Source organism: Rhea pennata, chromosome 7 (assembly GCF_028389875.1).
Source record: "Rhea pennata isolate bPtePen1 chromosome 7, bPtePen1.pri, whole genome shotgun sequence".
Lineage (NCBI taxonomy): Eukaryota > Metazoa > Chordata > Aves > Rheiformes > Rheidae > Rhea > Rhea pennata.
Window position 1 is genome coordinate 419780 of NC_084669.1, and position 21750 is coordinate 441529.

The 21750-nt window shown below is 42.5% G+C and overlaps 1 protein-coding gene across 2 annotated transcripts in view; it reads right to left on the reverse strand.

The window, feature by feature from the left end:
- INPP5A (inositol polyphosphate-5-phosphatase A) overlaps window positions 1–21750 on the reverse strand; it is a 228778-nt gene that overhangs the window by 145526 nt on the left and 61502 nt on the right. For both annotated transcript variants that reach the window (XM_062580058.1, XM_062580059.1), the window contains exons 3-4: window positions 10192–10292; window positions 7880–7967 (exon numbers count right to left, since the gene is read on the reverse strand). In XM_062580058.1, coding sequence (XP_062436042.1) covers window positions 7880–7967; window positions 10192–10292 — 189 coding nt within the window. The remainder of the gene's footprint in view (window positions 1–7879; window positions 7968–10191; window positions 10293–21750) is intronic.

A 21750-nucleotide genomic window follows, 5' to 3' on the forward strand; every position in this document is an offset into this window, starting at 1 on the left:
TTCGCAGCACTTCGAGGCAAGTGGCAGCATTAGCACCGCTGCCCACCAGCCTCCAGGGACCACCAGCATGAAGGGCCATCAGAGGTAACATGCAGCGGTAGCAACACCAGCCCTGCTTTGCCTCCCACCTTCCCTCCTCAAAACTCACGCTAGAGATGGAGGAGACACAGCAAAGGGAGGCAAACACGATCAGGCACAGGAAATGGAAGTAAATAGCAGCCCTGCGGTTACAAGCCTCAACCAAGCAAGCAAACCTTTATATGACTGTCTATAATCCTAGGTCAGCTTTCATCTTTAATACTCAACAGTAAAAGTGGAAAGCTGGCATCACTCCAGAAGATGGTTTTCTGGATGTGCCTCGTAGGAAGTAACTTCAAGGTAGTGTCTGAACAGCCAGCTGACGCTGTGCACCTTCTCCAGCTCCCTGGACACCTCAGAAGTATGACCTCACCTCCTGCAAAACCCTGCTCCCACACGTCCTTCAAGATGCAGCATCTCTGCTAGACACTGCTTCTGCTTACTTCTCACCTTGCCGCACAGTGGAAACCCAGCAACATAACATATACGTACGTTGCATACATATTGCTTAAAACAACCCCATACCTTCTTAAACACTTAAACACTGGCTGAGGAGTACCAAGGAGGCCCTGAGACAGTGAGATCTTTGAAACAGTACAGAGGAAAGAGAATCCTGCTTCTACAGTCTCTTTAAACACCGGGATTAGCCTTAATGGAGTCCCATAAACTACCCCACAAAAATCATCCCAGTGGAGGGAAGTGAAAACTCTAAGATCTAATCATACCAACACCAAGATTTGCACCAGTGCCAGAGAGATTTTATTTCATCATGATACGATGGTTCAAGACTGGACAGAAATGGAATCTTACCCCACTTGTTTGTACGCTGCCTTCAAACATATCGTTCTAAAAACGAAGTACAAATAATAATAAAAATCCCATAAAGGGAGAAGAGGAAAAATGGAGAACGTGTGGAGAGGCAGGGTAACAAGCAGAAGCAAATTCAAACCCAGACTACAACAGAAGATACATAGGGCTAAAAAAGGCATTGCAAAAGTTCCCACTCAGCAGAAGGGCTACTTCCATATGCTGCAAATTGAAGATTACTCTTGGCACAATAGGTGCACCAGGAGTCCTTCCCTTAATTTTCCCATAACCAAGAAAACTGCATGCTTCTTAATCAAAATTCCTGAGAAGAAACTTTTTGATTGTTTAAAAGTGCATTTACAGTATGTTCGTAAAGCAGCAATACTGTTACAAAAGCTTTCTTAATAAACAAATCAGCTTGCAAATACGTCAAACAGCGACATAGGTGTTAACAATGCAAACTAGAGCATCAGCTCCACCTCCTGGTGAAAATCTGCATTTTTGCAAAAAATAAAAACTTCAAAAATTGTTAATGGAAAAGTGGCCTGAGAACTAATCAGGCATGTGAATTCCCTCTCTATGCAATTCAATTATGTCTCTCTTCCTAAATCATCTTTCTTATTTAACAAAACTCTAAACTGCCACAGCTAATAAGCTCAGACGAATCAGTGTAAACCATTCATTTCTGGGAACAAGCCGATATTTTCTAAGACCCATTAATAACTATGACAGGATTTATGTACAAGATAAATTCAATTCAATTTCCTTTTTCAATTAATGGCCAATTATATGAACTCAGCTCAACCAAAAATATTACTCAAATATCATTAATCTAACAAAAATTAACTTTACTGTTCCCTAAGTAATGAGGACGTAATTTTAAAGGTAAAATAACACACTTTATTAAATAAAATGTTGTCCTTATTTTCAGGACTGCTGCTTACCACTGGAACCCTCCCAGTCTCAGGTTACTGAAGAGGACGCGGCTAGATCAAAGCCCCACTAGATCCAACACAAGGACACCCAATGCTTTACCTAGCCCAGCTCAGGGGCCGTTTCACATGTAAAAGACGACAGCAAGGAGCAGACAGAGCCGAGCAAAAACGATCAGGAATGTACGTTTCCGTAGCCAATTTCTACTCGTTATGGAGACACCGAAACGCACGTGTGCATTTACGCAGGAGCATCCGTACCGCAGCATTGCACCTCCCCACGTGCCTACACGGGATCTGTGCCGTGCTGGAGACGCGGTCTGCTACGGCCTCGGGGCTCCCGGAGACTTGTTACTGGAGACCTGCGGCCTCAGCACCCCGCAGCACCGGGGCCGGGGATCAAACCAAACCCGCTCGGGAGAGCGCACCGGCCAGGCGACCCGCGAGGCTCCGTCCGAGGCCCTCACAATGCGTTCAGCGCCGTTTTCTTCCACTTCAGTTAGTGTGTGGGGGGAAGCTATCTCCATTAATACTCTGCCTTTGCCCATTTCCTGGGTGGCTACTCAAGGAAGCTTCATTTCAGTAATTATCCTAATAAAATGCGAACTTTGGAAGAAGGCCATCCTGAGAGAGCAGGATCTCTCCTCCTTACAATTTATTCACAACAGCTGTGCTAAACTATTTTTCCTGCGTATGGAATCATTGTTGTTCAATCATTTCTTCCTGATGTCAGAAACTCCAGTTTCCCCAAATTTTCTTATTTTTTAATTTGAAAGAAAATCTGCTATGTAATGAAGAAATTACAATGCAGTACACCCTTACCAGGAAGAACAAGCCAGAAGTTAGGCATATCCAATGTACAACCCAATAGTACTTTTTTCTTTGCAAGGTTATCTATTTTTGGGGGGAAGAGGAGGTGACAAGCAGTTGGGAAATTGAGGATTATGTTTGTCTTTATTTTAAAATAAATTTATACAGAGAAGTAAAGCATCTATCTTGCTGTGCAGATGCTTCCACAGATCAGTGGAGATCTTCAATAACCACGTACAACCCTGAATACACTCCCTACAAACGTCGGGCGCAAGCCTGGGACCACCCTGCTCACAAGGGTCCACTTTGGGGGGGACTGTAGGGATCTGATTTACTGTAACACACACTTTCTCAAACCGCTGAAGCCTGGTGTTCAACAGAGAAAGTGTGTTTGGAGCTTTGCAAGGGTCTCCTCCGCTGCTTTAAGGATGAAAAAAATTAATGCACATGCTAAGCAATATAAAGCCTTAACTGAGTACGCCACGAAACAATAAATATAGTACCCCAAGCAAAACTGGCCTCCACCCAGTTGCAACAAAAAGTTTGTCACCGATTACATTCAGATGTTTTAGTATTAAAATCATGAATTTGTGGAAAACATGTTGAAATCAAGACAGGAAGCGTATCATAGAAGAGGAACAGTCATTGCTATTCAGCTCCTGTACGTATGCTCTTAATTCTGAATAAGATGCTTGTGTTCTGAAATAATTTAATCTATTTGAGAAGCATCCGCAGGTGATAGTTCATCAAACCCAGCTATTTTTGAGTAAGTCTAGGTAGAGATGCATCAAGACATTTAATTTAGCCCTTACATGAAATATACTGAGCACAATAAAATTGCCAGACGATGTAAATGCTAGGCAGCAGCTGGAAAGCCAATACAGATGTAATGACTTGCTTTACTGAGAGTGAAGCCCATTGGCTACACTTACAAATAAATAAAGCGATTGTATTGAATTTCTCAGCTTCCCAGACATTTACCTATTTCAGTCTTCTTATACTGCTCTCTCTTCACTTAGCGTATATTCTCTAACAGAAACTAAGATCTATATCCTTGGCTGCATTTTATAAGGCAAGAGAGCCTTATATCATGACTTTACTCGAGAGATTTAGAGAAGGATGAATGTGAAAAAGCATTAACAAGCTACTTCAATATCTGAACATTTCTGGCTAACATATGGGTCAGCTTTGCCCACGCTAGTTAGCTACTGCTATTTCCAGTCACAACTGGAATAGTCTCAGAGCTGCCTGTTTATTTATCTGAAACTTTTGGGAAAGCATCCTTACGCTTGCAGAGGCTGTCGCCTACGAAGCTCACCCGTAACCGCGGGGAGCAATTAGCTCCAACACAGCCATCTTCCTGCAGCCGGCATGCGTCAGCTCTAGCGCAGCGCCCTTCTGCCAGGAGGTTCATCTTCAGATCATTCCCAAATTTTACAGAACTGCATCTTGGAAGCGCGACCGGACTTACTCCATTCGCACACGTGTGCGCGCCTCCCTTCGCTCCTGGGGAGGCTTCTCTGCAAAGCCTAGCCCTGAAGCCCGAGGCCAAAATTCCCTGCCAAAGCCAGGCCCCTGCCCTCCTTCCCGGGCTGAACGTCCAGCTGGCGTCGGAGGGCCCTGGGGCGGGTTGCAGAAGGGCCAGCGGCGTTTCACAGACCCACGCAGGCTGCCGGCCACTGCTCGGCCCCACGGACATCTTTAGATGTCGTTTAATACGTTCTGAGTTGAACGAATTCCACCACACAGCTTAATCCTCTCATCCAGCAGAAAACAACCCCAGAATAGAACCACAGCTTTCAGCCTCATCGTGACCCTCCCAGCCCCCAAAACAGCCCGTTTTACTACGTTCAGCCTACATGACCATAAATGACAAAATGCCTGGTACCAAACTGCTCGTGTCTCTGATGAACTATTTTGCTTCTTACCATAGAGTGAATTATTACAGTCTTTAAAAATCAAATCACTCCACAAGAGACACTTTGTTAATACACTGCTTTTTATTTTACAGCACTCGCGTAAAATATGCTCCCCTTGCACTGCAAGGCAGAGCTGCATGTTGACGGGACAGAACACGGAAAATGTCTTCTCAGATCTCGTTGTCAGTCCTGACACAGCCAGGCTGTGCAACCACAGGCAGCAAAATCAGACTTAGCCTTGCAGGAACCAAGCCAAGGAAAGCTCCATAGAAGAAATGCTGCCAAAACTGCTAGAAAAGGGGATATTAGAGCAGTAGGGGTAAAGGTTAACCAAACTGCAGCTACTTAAGCTTTTACATTTCTAAAGAAAATAGCACTTTTCAACAATATATATGATAAATGTTTATATTTCAAGTATAGAGAAGTAATAATATAATAATTATAGGGATAACATTTGCTGCCAAATCCATGCCTTAGAAGGGATGGAAAAAAACACAGAAGCTGAAGAACTTCGCAATGAAACAGAATTAATGAGGAAACAGGGAGATGCATAACATCACGCAAGTATTCCCAAACCACAGAAGATAAAAATAAAACTTTACCCTAAATGGACACAACACAGCCGTGAAATCCCCATTCAAATAGCTGTCCACTGCATAAAATATATGCATTCAAAGACTGAACAGAGGAGCTGAAGTACTGCCAGTTCAAGTCACATTTGTGAAAAGTCATTTGTACGAACCTTGGATTCAACACAGCAGTCTTCAGAACTATGTACGAGACCCATCAGCCTTAAGTGCCAATGTACAGACTAAGAAGAAAGATTAAGCAGCTTAATATGAAGGTGCATCTCACCCATCCTCTTTTCTAGGTTTTCTGGCTCTAATTCCAAGCCACTACAACTAATAAAATAAAAAGATCAAATGAGGAATGTATAAAATAATCTTCTATCACACAAAGTATTTTCCCCCAATGATAATATTATAAAGCATACTTAAATAACCTCTCACCATCCTTTTTCACAACAAATGGATTCATCTCAAAATCTCTTAAAGACTGGGAAGAAAGACAAGCATGAAGTGTTGTTTCTGGCTTCTAAAATTTTTTACTCAAGAACTGGATACCAGAACACATGCTGCTCTCACTACAGCTGAGCAGAGACAAATACCACCACCTTACACTCCTCCTCCACCAGTTATTCCTCCAAGGCCCATTCACCCTTTGAGCTGCAGCGCTGCGGTGGGGCTTTGCTTCTCGTTTACCCAACACAACCTCTAAACCTAGAGCGCTAGCATTCCTGTTTCTTTATTGGCAGAATTTTTTCTTCCAGGAAGGCCTAACTTCAGTAAATACAGAATGAGGAAAAAAAAAAAAAAAAAAAGGAGAGAGAGAAAGAGAGAGAGAGACATGAGACACATGCAAGGTAATATTAACGAAAAGGTGAATTACACAAGTCTTTGCAGAATACTGCAAGAAAATATAGTACCCAGGAAAACATGCTAATATTTGAGACAAAAGCCCCACTATTTCTTGAGCTACGTACTTTCTAAAACACAGCTCTTTAAAGGCACAGGTGGCATGTGCTGTTTCTAGGACCGTTACGCACCAGTCTCTTAGAAACCGGACTACGATACTTGTCCTTTCCCCACACTGGCACAATCTCTGCATAGTCCTCTAACGCTCTAGAAGCGCAGAAGTCTGCAGATACTCCGTAGGCAGAATTAGCTCTCCAGGAATCTCCTCAAACAATCGTACTTGGGTTTTCAAAGTAGAGATATTGTTTAACTTGCTTCTACTTTCAAGCTAACAAAGGGGAAAGCAGTTAATCATTCACACAGTATAAATTCAGTTTTATCCATTTCCAAATGTAGAGCCATAATATTTATTGGATATTTGTCTTTTCTTGACCACTGAATTTTGCATATGCCTTTTACTAGACAGTTTTTGGATGTCCAGCAAACTGACATCCAATCAACTACTGCTTCACTTTTTGCTGTTGAAGTTTTTCTTTCTGACCAATTAACAATTTTCCACTATTTTGAAAAACTGGCTCCTTTAAAGAGCTATGTGGACACATAGTCTAAGACAGCCCTCTGAACATAAAATAATTGGGTCATGCTCACCAGTCCCTTGCCAAACACAAAATAATCACTGAGCTCATCCTTTATCATAGCTGTTTTATTTTCATCTAACATAATCTACCACAGATCTGCAATGGGACCCCTACAGGGTCTGCATTAATTAGCAGTTTTATGCAGATGCATTTCCAAGTTGTAGCTAAAACATTCAATTCTTCCTTACTATCTACTAGGCTCCTAAACATTTTCAAAATACAGTCTCAAGATTCCTGTCTGAAATTTGTCCCACTAAGTTTCTGTAATGCCAGTAATGTAATTTCCCCCCTCTTTGATGAGGGAGAGAGAAAATTCTGATAATGGAGCCCAAATAAAATCGCTCCCCCCAGCTGCTGACCATCACCATCCGGTCGGCAGTACAAATCAAGCCAGTCCAAAGCACGCAAACGAGATGAGGCACATGTAATTACAGGGACAGAAAGAGGCACTGTGCCTCGGCTAGATGCGAGAAACTACAGGAGAAACGGTGCCAGAGGAGAGGAAATGCTGAACTGGGGAGAGAGGAGGAACGTTCTGGCAAAAGAGATTGCTGCAACGCTGGGCAAAGGGGAGAAATCAGCAATTTGCCCCTACAGGATTTTTTCTTCTTTCTAGTACAATTGAGAAGCAGTTCCAAAACAAAACAGTCCATTTCCATAGTGTGCAATCCAGGCAATCACGACGCAATCACTTCTGCTCTGTCTCAAAGGCAACTCCACGTATGTGCTTCATTTTTACACTTAAAGTGCCACTCACATACATTTGTGCACTGACTCTTCTCTCAACCCCCCCCACAAGCCATTCTGTGAATCGGGTTTAAAAATTCATAGCAAAAATCTTGAATGCTTGCCAATCCCTGTTCACAGTTAATCAAGCCCCAGAACTGGCACCATCTCAGAGCATCAGACAGTAAAACATTTTCTTGAATGGAAGGTAATTCTGATCCACTAAAAAGGTTAATTGTTAGAGCAAATAATTTTTAGACAGTCACTTGAAACAACGGAAAAGACTTTTTGTGAATTCTAACATCCGTTTCTGAATGGATGCACTTCTGTGAAATCAGCATTTAGGCATCATACAAAGTAAATACCCTTAGTAAAGATACAATCCTCACCACGATGGAGAGCGCTCGCATCCCCACACCAGGTTGGAGAACACCGAGCAGCTGAATGGAAATTACCTATACGTCAAATTCATCTCACAGAGTAAAGAAATTTACCGTAAAATGTTCCTGCGATTTGTAATTCTCATCCAGGTAAACTCGAGCTCTGTTGTAGTCTTTCATTGCATCACTTGATAACAGTTCTCTGAAAGACAAAAGAGGTTGAAAATAGAGGGATATGCAAACATACTGCAGGGCTTTAGCATCCCTCTCTGGACTGAAGCTGCCTTCAGCACCACGCAGAGGAAGCACAGGCCTCCGTTTGGTTTCCCAAAGATTTCCCGGGCCGTTTGCTGACTGCAGAAGCAGCACAGCACGTGGGCACGGCTGGGTTCGTGTTACAGCCATCTGCCTATGGGCTTTGGAGCAGCGAGCATCAACTACACCTTACGTGTGAATCGTGATCTTTCTGCGTGCCATTCGGATAAGGCTGGGAAGGACTCATGACCGAGGATCTCAAAACATGTTAAAAATGGGCAATTCATTGCAAAAGGCCCTACAGTCTCAACTTCAGAGCTTTGCTTGTGGAGCACCGTTACACTGGCAGGTTTACTCGCTCCGCGAAAGGGTGGAAAGAGCCTTTCGACTTCAGCACCCGCAGTCAAGCCCTGGACGCCCTGGGGTCGCCCGCTGCCTGGTGGCCTGAGCCCCCCGCCTCGCGCACGCTGGTCACCACCGGGCTTCCTAACGCACCCGCGCTCCAGCCCCGAACCTCCCTCGGCGGAGCAAGGACAGCCACAGCGCTGCACAGCGCCCGTCGTCCGTACTCGGGAGGTGCAGACGCGCGCACTTCTGCCAGGCGCTGGAGCCCAACAGGCGACTCTCCCCTCGGCTTGCCCCGCTGGCAAGGGGGACAGGCCCTGGGGACGTTACGACAGGGGCAGGACGTCTCTCCCCTCCTCTCTCTGCCTTGCAAAAGCAGATCTCACCGCCTGCGAGCCTCCGGAGGGGTTTTGCGTTCCCCTGCTGCACAGCACAGCCAGACTGGTCACTCCAAACCACACGTTTTGTTTTACAGGCGTAACCCTGACCAGACGGCTTTTGCACAAAGCTACTCGCTTCGCAGGTACACAGGAAAGGCAGTATCTACTTCACCTATTGATTTTTGAAACTTATGATAGACTCCCTGAGGTCGAGCTCTGGCGAGCAGCACAGCAGAGGGCAGTGTTTGCCCGCTTGCGGGGACGAGCTCCCGCAACTTCGCTCCCAGCAGGGCCCTCGCGGAGGATTAACCATAAACCCTTATTACAGTATTTTGGATATTCACACCAGGAATCTCAAATTTTACTGGAGAACGAAGAAGTAAAGTATACTGCGGTTGCGGATTACTTTTCCCTGGATAAAATTAACAGATGGCAATCATCCAGACCAGATGCTCCCGCAAGAGATGGGAGACGTTCCCGTATTTCGGGTGGACACACGCTCCCTTGCGCGAGATCCCCGAAGGAGTAAAATGCGACAAGTTGAGCTATTCAAATGACTCGGGGAACCAGGAGACTTAATCACGTTGGCTGGGAACCGGCCACAGGGCAGCGTGGCGAGAACAGCAGCTTATCCACAAAAGTCTTTTCAAAGAAAATTACTTCACTTGCATGGAAATTCCTAATGGAGGCACAGCATCAGCAATATCTGGAAACCAACCGGTTTACACATTTTGCCTTGAGATTTTTCCTCAGTCTGCACAATGTAACAGAACTATTTTTTTTTAATTTTTTTGTTTTATTTCTTACTTCCTGGAACTCTGTGAATTAGACTGAGCTTGTCACAATCCTCAGCAAAACAACACTGTCTTCTGACTAACCGCTCAAGCTGAAACTCAACTTTTCACCCCAAATTATGGACATTGTGTATTTTTTGTAAATGATCGGCTGTGCTTTCAATTTCTCTTGCTTTATACTTCTACCTTGTCAACTTCCATTCAACTTGGACAAGTTTCCCAGTATCACCAGCTATTAAAAAAAAACCCTACCGTTATTAAAGGTTCTTGGACATACCTACCACAATTGCTGCTCAGAAGCACTGCAGTATGTCATCAAAGTTAAGAGCTTGAACACACCATCCAAATGTAAAACTGTTTAATAACTAGACATAATAAATTTCATGTCACAGATGATATCAAAGGGAAATATAGATTCTGTATCTTGCAGTACTAACAGATCTACAGACTTTTAATGTCCAGAGGAGACTTTCATTGTTACTTATCCTGATTTCTTAAACAACATAAAGCATAAACATTTGCCCTGCCTCCTGCAGGGTCGTATGATGTGGTGAAGTTGAAGAAAATTTCAAGTCTTATTTACTTCACATGTATAACATCTTCTCCCTAGGATTATGTTGCAGCACTATAAAGCAGCTTTCCTGTTACTTACTTCACAAACTTGTCCACGTGAGACATGGAAGCTTCATAGTTTTTTCCTCCAAATTCCTGACAGTGTAAAGCCATGAAGTGAGGCTTGTGTGCATGGACAACCTGAAACACACAGACAAACAAGTATTAACAGTGCTACAAATCCACAACTACTAACATACATCATAAATGAAGCAAAGGGTTATCTCTAAAAGTAGGGTTATCAGCTATTACCTGAAGAGTAACTGGTAGAACAGTAATAAGAAATACGGGGACCACCATTTGTTAAGAGTATGTGAAAGACTCATAATGCACCATAATTATCTCAAATATTCTTAGTAAACCTTTCCCTTTAAAATGTGATTGCATTCCTGTGCATTTAAAGTAAACACATTACTTCTTCCAGCTCATTTTGAAGAGGATGTAGACCATAAGGAAAATCAAAATGTATTTTTATTGAGAGCTAGAAAAATTCAAAAACCTGAGTTTATTTGTAATTTCTTTTCACTTTTACAAGATGTCTTATTTATCTCATGACAGAATGCCAATTAGGAATCACATTTGATATTTTTATTTCTGTAACTTTTATTTATATACATATGTGTGTGTGTGTATATATATATATATATATATATATATATATGTATGTATGTATGTATGTATACACACACACCATAGCATATATACATGCATCTAATACAGAAAATACATACAGGAGACAAATTAAAACTATTACGTTGCATGAAACTAGCATTGAAAATATGCATCTTAAACATCAGATAGCCAGAATTACGACACAGTAAACATACTAAAAAGTAGTAGTTTTAGGGGAGAATATAGGTTTTTCAGTCTTTCATCAAGTCAAATACGCAGCATTTTAGAATTTACTGTTGCTTTAAATGAATAACAACTGTTATTTTGTCTTTATAAACTTTCTTTACGTTAATTACGTTCAGCATTGCAAACACTCCTTATCTAAAACTGCTTCTGTGTTGGTATTCTGTGGCACAGAAAAACCAGATTTCTGTAAAGGCTTCCAACTCCTGCACAGCATGGTGAGGAATACCTCAGAAACACCAGAAATACTTTCCCTTCACACTCATTTTTGTCTGCTGGTACCTTGCAAGTCTGAAAAGGAGAGACGCAATCAGCCTGTGCAGTCCTGCTTTTAATTATGTAAATTAACAACAACTAATATTACTGTAAAAAGGTCTTCAAAAATGTTTCTTTTTAACCACATCATTTGATCTGATGACAAGAAGCAAAACTCTTTATTCCTGCCCATGCAAAATAATCTCGTTAGGATCAAGGCCAAGCGCGATGAAGCAGACAGCAGCAGAAGCTGGAACACAGCTGACGCCCACTGAGGAAACCTCCAGGTCCACCCCACTTGCGGCCACCTGGCCGTCACACCAGCACGACGCACTGGCACAAGCTGGACGGGACAGCGAGCGCGCCCCAAGAGCTACGGCACCGCTGTGACGGCGGGCAGCTGCCACCACCCACCTCCGCTCAAAGAGCTCGTCAGACAGCAGCATCCAACGCGTTAGCGGAGAGGAGACCTCAACGTTCAAAGCTGGAGAGTCAGCGGGCTGCAGAAGAGAGAGCTCGAAAGCCCCAGAAGCCAAGGAACTGGACCTCCCCTGGCACACGCACACACTGCCTCGGGCACAGACACCCCGAGGAGGGACAAAAGGAGGCCCTCTACTTTGCTCACTCCAAACCACCCTCAAAACGTGGTAGCGGCTACGTGAAGAATTCCACGAGACCTGTAACTGGACTAGAAGGATGGAGCCTGTCTGGAGAGCAGCGGCGTTCCCGTGGCCAGGGACGGTCAGGCTCGCACTGGCCGCTCTCGTCAACGACGAGCAGCAGAAAAAAGCTTTGCCCAGCAGCGGTTTCTTCACGTACCCTGCCCTACCCCAAACACAGCACTGCAACAGGACACATCTTGAGAACTGCTTTGGAACAGGCCCCTTCCTCACTGCAACTATCAGTGGTCTGCAGAAAGAAGTTCTGATTTCAAAAAATCTGAGTATCTACTTCAAATTTCAGTAAGAACTGCTACACAGAAACCTGAGAACCGAGCTAGCCTACAGAAATCAAAACACATGGAGATGGGGGCCACCAGGCTCCCTGGCTCCGTGGATGTGGAGCCACCGCGGCCGCCTCCCCAGCATGACGGGCAGGGCAAGCCAGGAGCACACGCGCTCGTGCACCTTTCCCCCACCCCGAAGGGAGCACCTTGCTCTTGAACTCACTAGCTTTGCACACGGGGCAGAAAGCAAGCGATGCAGCAATACAAGCCCGAAACCATGCAAATCAGGAGCGTGGTGGTTCTGCCTCTGCCCAAGCGCACGCTGCCTGCCGAGACTGATGCTTCTGCTACGTTATTTTCTTGCAATGTGATAAATCTAATTTATACTTGTTATAAAATTAAAGCATACAGCATTCTGAGGAAGACCAGGTGCTTCCACACTCGACGGAAAGCACACGAGAGGTGCTGCCGTATGCAACCAGCTGCTGGCGGCGCAAAGCACAGAAGCCGTTAACAACCGAGGAATAACCAAGCAGCCTTATCAAGTCTGACTAGCTGGCTGATTTTCTTCAGTACTTTGAAGATAAACATTAACCAAATACAGCCTGTGAAGTCGAATCTCATACCAGGCTTCATCTGGGATCTCCACAACACGCAGTCCTGGCTGCATGTGCTTTATTGCTCCAAATCAGCTTTGGCTTGCAAATACAGATCTTATCTATCCGGATAGCTCTATGAAATTACCATAATTAGAAAACAATTGTAACTATTGAATCTTGTAAAGCAAACATTCACGTCTTACTGTTTCAAAGGAACACATCTAGCAACTGCTTATTGCAAAGAAAGTAAAAAAAAATTACTGGTACTTTATTCATTTTAACTGCTATAGTCATTTGCTTCACTAGAACTTCTTACTTAGCTGATAAAATTAATGAACTGGTAAGATAAAAGTCAAACTGCTTCAAATGGGTTCTAGGAAAAAGCTACTTCACATATATTAAACATGAGTAATAGGGAGCCTTGACAGTGGAATCCTCCAAAAGAAAAACATTAGAGGAATTGCCGTTCCCGTAATGTCGCAAAACAGAAAATATTGAAGTCTGGCAATTATCAGCCTGTACACTGAGATACAGGACACGTTTTTAGTTCATATTCAAATCCTTGAGAGCTTAAAATAAGAGCACATTTGGGAAAAAAATAAACGCTGCTATTTTAATAAGGAAACAGCACTGGCTGAATAACCCTGAGATGTCTTAGGGGAATTCCTTGCAGGTTAAACCACAAAAACACACCTGAATATTAGTTATATCCTCTCATATAATAAATATCCTTCAACTAAGAGCAAACTGTCTCTGCTTCATTACCTTTTATTACTTTTCTGCTGTAATGGAAGAACAAACAGTACATAAGAGTGAATAATGAATACTTCAGAGTTGAAAATTCATAGCTGCCAGAGGTTAAAGACTATATACAAGATCATATAAACATTGTATTTGCATCTACAAAGCACAAAATTTTAAAAAGATGGGCATTAGTCTGAATTTCCAGATATACAAAAACAGTGTAGAGGAAGGCACTTAATTTTTGGAGTATGTGTAATTGAACAAGGTGCTTCATTATTAAGTATAAATATAAATCTGGTGAAAAATACTGTTTATTGCTGTTATTTAACTATAAACAGCAAAAAAAAAAAAAAAAAAAAAAAAAAAAAAAAATCCCCTATACATTCTAGGCCTACTGTATACTCAAATTTAGTAGACTTCTACCTCTAAGCTGCCTGGACCACAACTAATGGGCAGGTTGGTTACCACTATATAAGCTCAAAAGCACATCTGATATTCACAGCTGAACATTAGTATTGGTGTATTATTGTACTGCAGCGGTGACCATAATGGAAAAAGTAATTATCGAGCAATTACAACTTCAATTTTAATAATTTGATAGTATGCAGTAAATTAATAGGAGAATAAAAATTGATACTAATTAGCACGGATGTACTGTACACAACAGCACAGGTAGCTTCATTGCTGGCATTTTGAATTTTTGCTTTTAATGATACTTCCGTGTCATTTTAAAGTAATTCCTTAAGAGATTTTTTTTTTTTTTTAAAAAAAAACCTTACAAAAGTAATGAAGGTACATAATATCATCAGGTGGGTAAGAAACTATATCCTCCCCTCAAGCCTCCATCTCTCGAGGTTTTGTCTAGACCGTTGTTTTCTCCACAGTCAGTGCTGGGGGGGGAAATGGGACGGGATGCTCTTCAGAGGCGTTCGCAGATCCGCACCTGCCACGGGGCACTGCAGTACTCCAAGGTCTGGGGCTTCTTCCAAAGCCTGAAAAGCCCTGTGCTCCAAGCTGTCTGGCATCCTGTCTCCCGTGACCTTCCCCATCTCCGCTTGGGATTTCCACCCAATCTTAATGCTGCTCCTTCCAGGGCATGGCATGGCTTCCTTCCTGGCTGGCCAGGCTTGGTGGCTGTTTCCTGGGCAACTCTCCTGAGCAAAGCTCATGGCCTGTTGCTACCGACCCTTCCTGCCCCCCTTTTCCATCTCAACAGCTCCTGCTCATGCTCTTTCCTTAGCTCCCCACTGCACCTTGGTCCTTTCCTCCAGGCTGCCCCAGCTCCAGGACAGCCTCCTTGGTTGGTCCGCCCTGGTCCCTGGTGGGCACCACAGGCTAAGTCCCATCTCCCGCTTCTGGAAATAAGTTCAGAGTCTGCAGGAACACAAGAAAAGCAAACGGGCTTTTGGTTTGGCCTGACCCTCCTGTCTGGATGACAAGAGCCTGCGTGACCCTTTTGCTGGGAATAGCAGCTCCTCTCCTGTCTCTTCCGGCACTTGGCACAAGGCACAAGCAAATTTTCAGCTTAAGCAGGGAGCGTTTTTTGTAATATTAATGTGACAGAAACCAATGAGAAGAGTTGAGTTAAAAAAAAAAAAAAGGCTTCCAAATACAGACTGCACTTATGCATCATGTATTTTATAGAAAAAGGAACCAATATGTAAAAGTATATATAAAAACATTTATAAAATATATATATAAAAATTATATAAGAGTCAGAGAGAAGAATCCACACATTATCCAGGAATTCTGTGTTTTGATCTTTCCCAATCTTTCCTGTTCTTCTGGCCCCTGTTCTCAGGCAATAGGCTGCTTCCAGATTTGACAGTATCTACAGCCTCTGAGGCTGACTCAGACTCTGGTGGCTCAGTCGAAACTCGTCCTGCACAGCCACACGTGAAGAGGAAGAAGGGAGCCGAGTTTTGCAAAACGCGCCGCTCCTCACGCGCTCCCCCAGCTTCAGTGAGCTCATTCACACACACGAATTCCCAAAAAAGCAAGGCTCTCGATTGGGAACGGATAAGGACATATCATTTGCATTACTGTGCTTCAGACGGCGTGCCAAGGCTCAGCTTGTTGCTCCAGCGCAGCAGCACGGAGGAGCCGCTGGGGCCAGAAAGCCCGTTTCTGAGCACGATCTGCACAGGATGCCACAAGTTTCCATGATGTCAGAGCCAGGCTGGCTGCTGGCCCACGTGGCACCGGGACGGACTTTTCTCCCCTAGTCAGCCAGCCGGGCCACGCTCACGCCTTTCTGCTTGAGCGGAAATCACTGAGCCGAGAACGTCTCTAGTGAAGCTTTAACTTGGCGAAACGCACCAAAATCCAGCAGCGCGTAAGCGGTACAGCCAAGACTAATCGTTTTCACCCTGGTTTTAGGCTATGGTTTTGATAAAAAATAAAATAAAAATAAATAAAAAGCTTATTGCAGAAAGAGTTCCTGTCTGGAAGAGGAACCAGATTGAGACTCTCTGGAGTTGCTGGGTCCCATTACAGAACGGGAATCCCTTGCAGTTAAACAAGTGGGATTAAAACCACTATAATTAAAGAACAAACTTTCTGGAAGGCTCCTTTTCCTTCTCCTTCTTAACAAGGAGGATACACACGCTGCGCTAACCAACGCAGTAAGGAAGTTTCCGTACAGCAATACCAAGATGGCTTTAAGGTAAGCTTTTTACTTTCGTGTTACTGCAAATAAAGGACTCTCAAACATATTAAGTGACATGACCACTTACACACTGCACTAGGAAAAAATCTCTGCCTCCACAAATTCATTTAAATGGACTGCCATGCATGTTACAAAGAAAAGACTGTACTAAAATTAGTAGAACGAGCTCTCAAATCTTCCCACCCCAAACATGAAGTTGAAAAAAGGACATAGAGTGGGGAAGGAGGGAAAAATGATCAATAAAAGGCCTTTCTATCTGGCCCACCTTTGCAAACACAGCTTCTCGGTTTTCTTCTGAAATTTCTTGCATCCTGTTCTTTCCTCCTGTGTGAACTGACATTAAGCTGGATATTGGACACAAATAGGGCAATAATCCAATTTACATACCCTGTGAATACACAATCATTTGCATAACATGCACTTTATCAAATCATCCAATTTCTCATCAAGCAGTAAACTCCTCCCCATCAAACACATCCTGCTTCAAAACACTGTTGTCACCATCTGTCTGTTCACTTCCCTCCAAACAACTGTTCCCCTCTCTGTTTCCAAGCTCCCCGCTCTTCTTGTACCTGTTCTCTTTCCCCAAGCTGCATGTTCCTTTATGTCTTGCACTCCTCATCACTTCTCACAAACAACCAGCGCAGGAATTGTGAGATTTAGCTGGATACAGCCAGGTTGGGCTTGCAGGATCTTCAGATGTGAGGATTTGGCAGGGGAGGAAGAGTAATGGCAGACAGCACAAATCATCATGTTCTGGACAAGAGCTATCCAGGAACCATCAGAGAGCAGGAAGGCATGGTTTGTGAGGAAGGGAATTTTTAGTGGAAAGATGACAGGAGTCCAAGCCAAAGTGTTTAAGATCCAAGCAACTCCCCACTGCTCACAGTTGGGCACGATAACTAGCTGGAGGACTTCACTGAATTACGCCGCCTTATAGAAAGCGTTCTCTCCCTTAACTGCAATTTCTGACTTTAGAATGCAATGTATGATGCACTAGTTTACTTTTTCTGAAGTACTTTGATTTCAGTCCATCTTTTTTAGCTGTAAATACTCCTTTCTCTGTAGAACATTAGGAACCAGAGCAAACTGTGCACCTTGGGGCTTCTGTAGCATCTCTCCTCCACAAAGCCTGCTCCCACCCCTTTCTAACAAGGGAACAGATTTTGCTAATGGAAGTTGCACCACATGGTGTAGCGCACGCTACAAAACTATCAGTTTACTTCCGTAGTGCTAAGGCCGATGGCATGGATAATTACACTAGAGCAAGCGGATAACGTTTCTGAAGTGCAGATTGATTTTGCTGTATGCTGGTCATGCATTGATGGGCTGGTGGAACTCCTTCAGAATGTTCTTCCCGTGTAGTAGGGACCATCTGTAGTCATCCCACTTTTACGAAGTATTCAAATGTTTCTAGTTTAATGAACAAAAAAGCATGCTAGAGAATAAGCCATTCCAGAACACATTAGAAACCTCCTGCCTTTCATTTCTGCACCAGTGTGATCAAAATAAGTCCAGGTCACAACTGCTTGTCACCTGAGAGCTAAGAGAAAATAGCTAAGCTTTAAAGGGGACACTATTTAGTCTAAGAATAAAGAAAATCCACCCTCTGAAGAATCCCTTGACAGGCAGACTGTCTTCTCCCCTCAACCATATCTGCATGATGCTTAGCAGTATGTGTTGCTCGTTGTTTGCTCTTCTCCCCTCAACATAGGCTAGGTATCGTTTCCCATGGTATTTTATCCTACTATATTATTCCCTACTTTCACGAACATTTACTTTCCAATTGTGGTGTCTGTTCTGCTTTCTTTCCCCCTTAGTTAATAAATAAGTAATTTCCATACCTTATAAGTTTTGGTCACCGAAAGCCTATGGACACTAGGTGATTTTATGGGCTGCCAAAAGCATTCAGTCAAAAGAACAGATGCTGTGAGCTTCATGCATTACAGCACTGCAATACATTGCTTTCTTATTAGCAGGCTCTAAAAACACAAGCTGGAAGTCTGTGGCATTTAAAGTAACTGACTACCAAGATTACCTAGATTCTTAATGATTATGATCCAAACTATTTAATGAAAGAAAAGGTTCAAAATACCTGAATAAAAATAGTGAGAATTATTAATAAGGGTAGAACAAAAATAATGTCAATTATACAAGCAATAATGGTGTTAAATACCAATTTAGTTTCTATGTAATGGGTAAATGGGTAATGGGTAACGTCCATTTCTAAGATGGACAACGAAATTTATATGTATACAATCTATATACATGTCTAAAGAATTAAATCATTTTTTCCTAGCACTCCCCAGCCTTATTTATACTGGCTACAATTCTCAGACTAAATTAATAGCTATAAGGTCATTAAGATGAAATTTCAGATATGTCCAAAGATAGCCTAATTTTGTTGAAAATTAGATTTCTAATTATATTAGAAGTCTCTGATCTTAGTCTATCTCATAGAAAATTGTGCTCCCCTTTTTTTTAAACATCAATTCCATCCTTAACAAATTGAAAGTCATTCTTTATCACTCTTTTCTTATAGCAAGATTCATAGCAAAGCAGCTGACCTATTTCTATGTTTGAAAGTCACAGACAATATCCAAGATTCAACTTTGAAATAGAAGTCTGTGCCTTTTCAAGCACAAGCATGTTTTCAGTCATGCAAAAATGTTCTCAAAATAAATTAGCTGCTATCAGCAACTGAAATGAACTTAGAATAAAGTTTAGAGAAAAATCAAACTTAGGATAAACAGAACATATACCTACCAACAGCAATATTTTAATACTAAATACAATCAGTAAGAGGAACATAGAGACACCAATCTTCACTTTATCATTGAAGATAATTTCACTTTATTCACTTAATCATAACAAACTCCATATTGTAACTCAAATGCAGAAAATACCATAAAGACAACCAAAGAACGAAGCTTTACCACGGTATGTCATCTCACTGTAATTACTACCAGAATTTAAGATGCATAGAAGAGTGAACTTGGTTACAGAGCAAGTTCTTTTGCTATCAAAAGATTTGCTGTCCCAAAAGAAAATCCTTCTGTTAACGTGCCTTGCAGCTGGGTCACAAGCACCAGGGTGGTCGCAGCCTCACTCCCCCATGGCCTGCATGATTGCACACCACTTCCCTCCTCTCTGCAACACCATGGGTATTTATGTGACCAAACAGAAAATCATTTCAAGGAAGCTAATCCAACCCCAGTCATATTAGCTGAATTAGTTTTGCTCCCCCAAGAGTGACGGACCAAGGAGCAAGAGCAATGATGGCAGCCCCAGCTTGAAGGGGTCTATGGCAGCAGTACTACACACAGAGAAGAAAGTAAATTTATAATGTCCGTGGCTCTAGAGGCTATTTAATCATTTCCATAATCTTGATGGCTTCCTTAAGCAAAGGAGAAAGGGGTTGCAATAACGAACAAAGAAACAAAGAAATAATTCAAACTATTCTGGAAGTTCTACAAGCTTAGAGGAAAAAAAAAAAGACAAAACAAAACAGAAACCCACAAATCAGAGCGTGCTCTAAATAGTAAGAGAACCACAACCACGGCACTATCCCTTCCAACTCTAAGCTTAACAGGAAAATGTAAAAAGTAACTTCTGGGATGGCAGACAGCGAGTTTAGTGCTCTTTCACTCTTAAAAAAAGAAAGCACAGTTTGTCCTTAAGTTTGCATTTCAAAGGTAAAACAGAGCCACAGAAATCATACAGGCTTTTATCAACCTCATTAAAATATTTTCTCATTCTCCACCAAAAAGGGGTGGAGGGGTATTTAACATAAAGGAGGTCCTTGAACTTTCAAGGCTAGACCACATACTTGCAGTCTTAAATTAAACCATCTAAGAATTGCCAAATTCTAGGTTACTGCTTTTAAATGTTCCCTGCAACAAGAGAAACACATCGCTAATCATAAAATCACTTCTCAAATTACTAGCAGCCAGAGGCAGCTGAACCCAAGACTGCGCCAGTGGCTGCTCCGCCTAGGATGCTGGTGCACTGGTGGCATTTGGTTATCTTATTCAGCATCTGTTCAGATTTCAGATGACATGACAGTCCTCCAAAACAGATGTACCACATTGAGCCTGGTCCCTTCCACCTGAGCTAGCCTTCCAGGCCAGACCCCAGGTGGCCAAGCAATTCCCACTCCCAAGCTTCACAGAATGGCTGAGGCCAGCAGGAACCTCTGGAGATGATCTGGTCTCACTCCTGCTCCAGCAGAGCCAGGTGGAGCAGGTTGCCCAGGATCATGTCAGGTCAGGCTTTTATCATTTCCAAGAGTGGAAACTTCACAGCCTCTCCAGGCAGCTTTACTCCAGGACATGCAACACGTCTCCTTGTCACTGTACCATCAAACCAGCTCTCTGACCTGAAATGCAGCAGAAATGGAGTAATGCCTTTGGGAGACAGGAACGCCACATGGGAACCAGGCAGGGAGTCAGGCAGAGCTGTTTGCCTGTTACATCCAGCACAGACACGTATCTAGAATCACCTCACACCACCGCTCAAACCCACAATCAAGTATAGGAGTCTGGGCTGTAGGACACCTTGCCTCTGTAAGAGGCAGCGAGATCTTTTTCTAAAATTTCAAGCTCAAATATATTGCAAATCTTTGTACTCAGTGAAAGCATAGGTTTAGAAATTGATGACGGAAAGCAAAAGTGATGCAGCTACAGGTATCATCCAGCAAGAGGAAGACTTGGAGTAGATGCGATGGAAACTGCCTCTGACCAAAAGCTGATTTCTTCACAGAGTTTACTTTCAAAACACTACAAATCAAGGAGAAATAGTCCTGGCTTTCTTATTCATATTTTTTTTAAATAGCTATTCATGAAGTTAGGCAAAATTTGATAATAATTATAGAAGAAAAAAAATCTGCCTTTCTAGTTCTCGTATTATCACATTCCAGGAGAACAAGTTTCTGAAGTTCAGCTCCTAGAGGTGAATTAAATACAATTCTCAAATTTCACAACAACATCAACATTTCTGGCTTCACAGAGGAAAACCTGAAAACATGAATTCTTAGAATTCTAAAGCAAGAACACATGAATCACATGTTCACATCCTCTCTGCTCCCTCTATAGAGCATCAGGACTTGAAAGCAGATGCTCCAAAAAACCTCGCACATTCAAAGAACCACCTTCTTAAGGCAACCTGTGCAATATCAGACACTATTAGATCTTTCACATTTTTCATGTTAGTAATTTAAGATATTTGAAGAATAAGGGCAGAACTTTTAAAATTTTAACATATAGTAGTTAAATGTTTAGTTCTCCATATGCTATCAGTTTGGGAACTGCATATTGCAAGTAACTGCTGACAACATGTAGATTGAGTAATTTGTATTCCTTTATCACACCTATTAAAATCACTTATTTTAACTTGTTGGAACTTAAAAACAAGCTACAAAATGTTACCATTTTTAAATGTTGCTTGACACCAAGTCAAAGATAAAGACAAACCAACTTTACCAGTATTTAAGAAAAAAAATCAGCACTAATATTTCCATTTTGGGGTTTAATT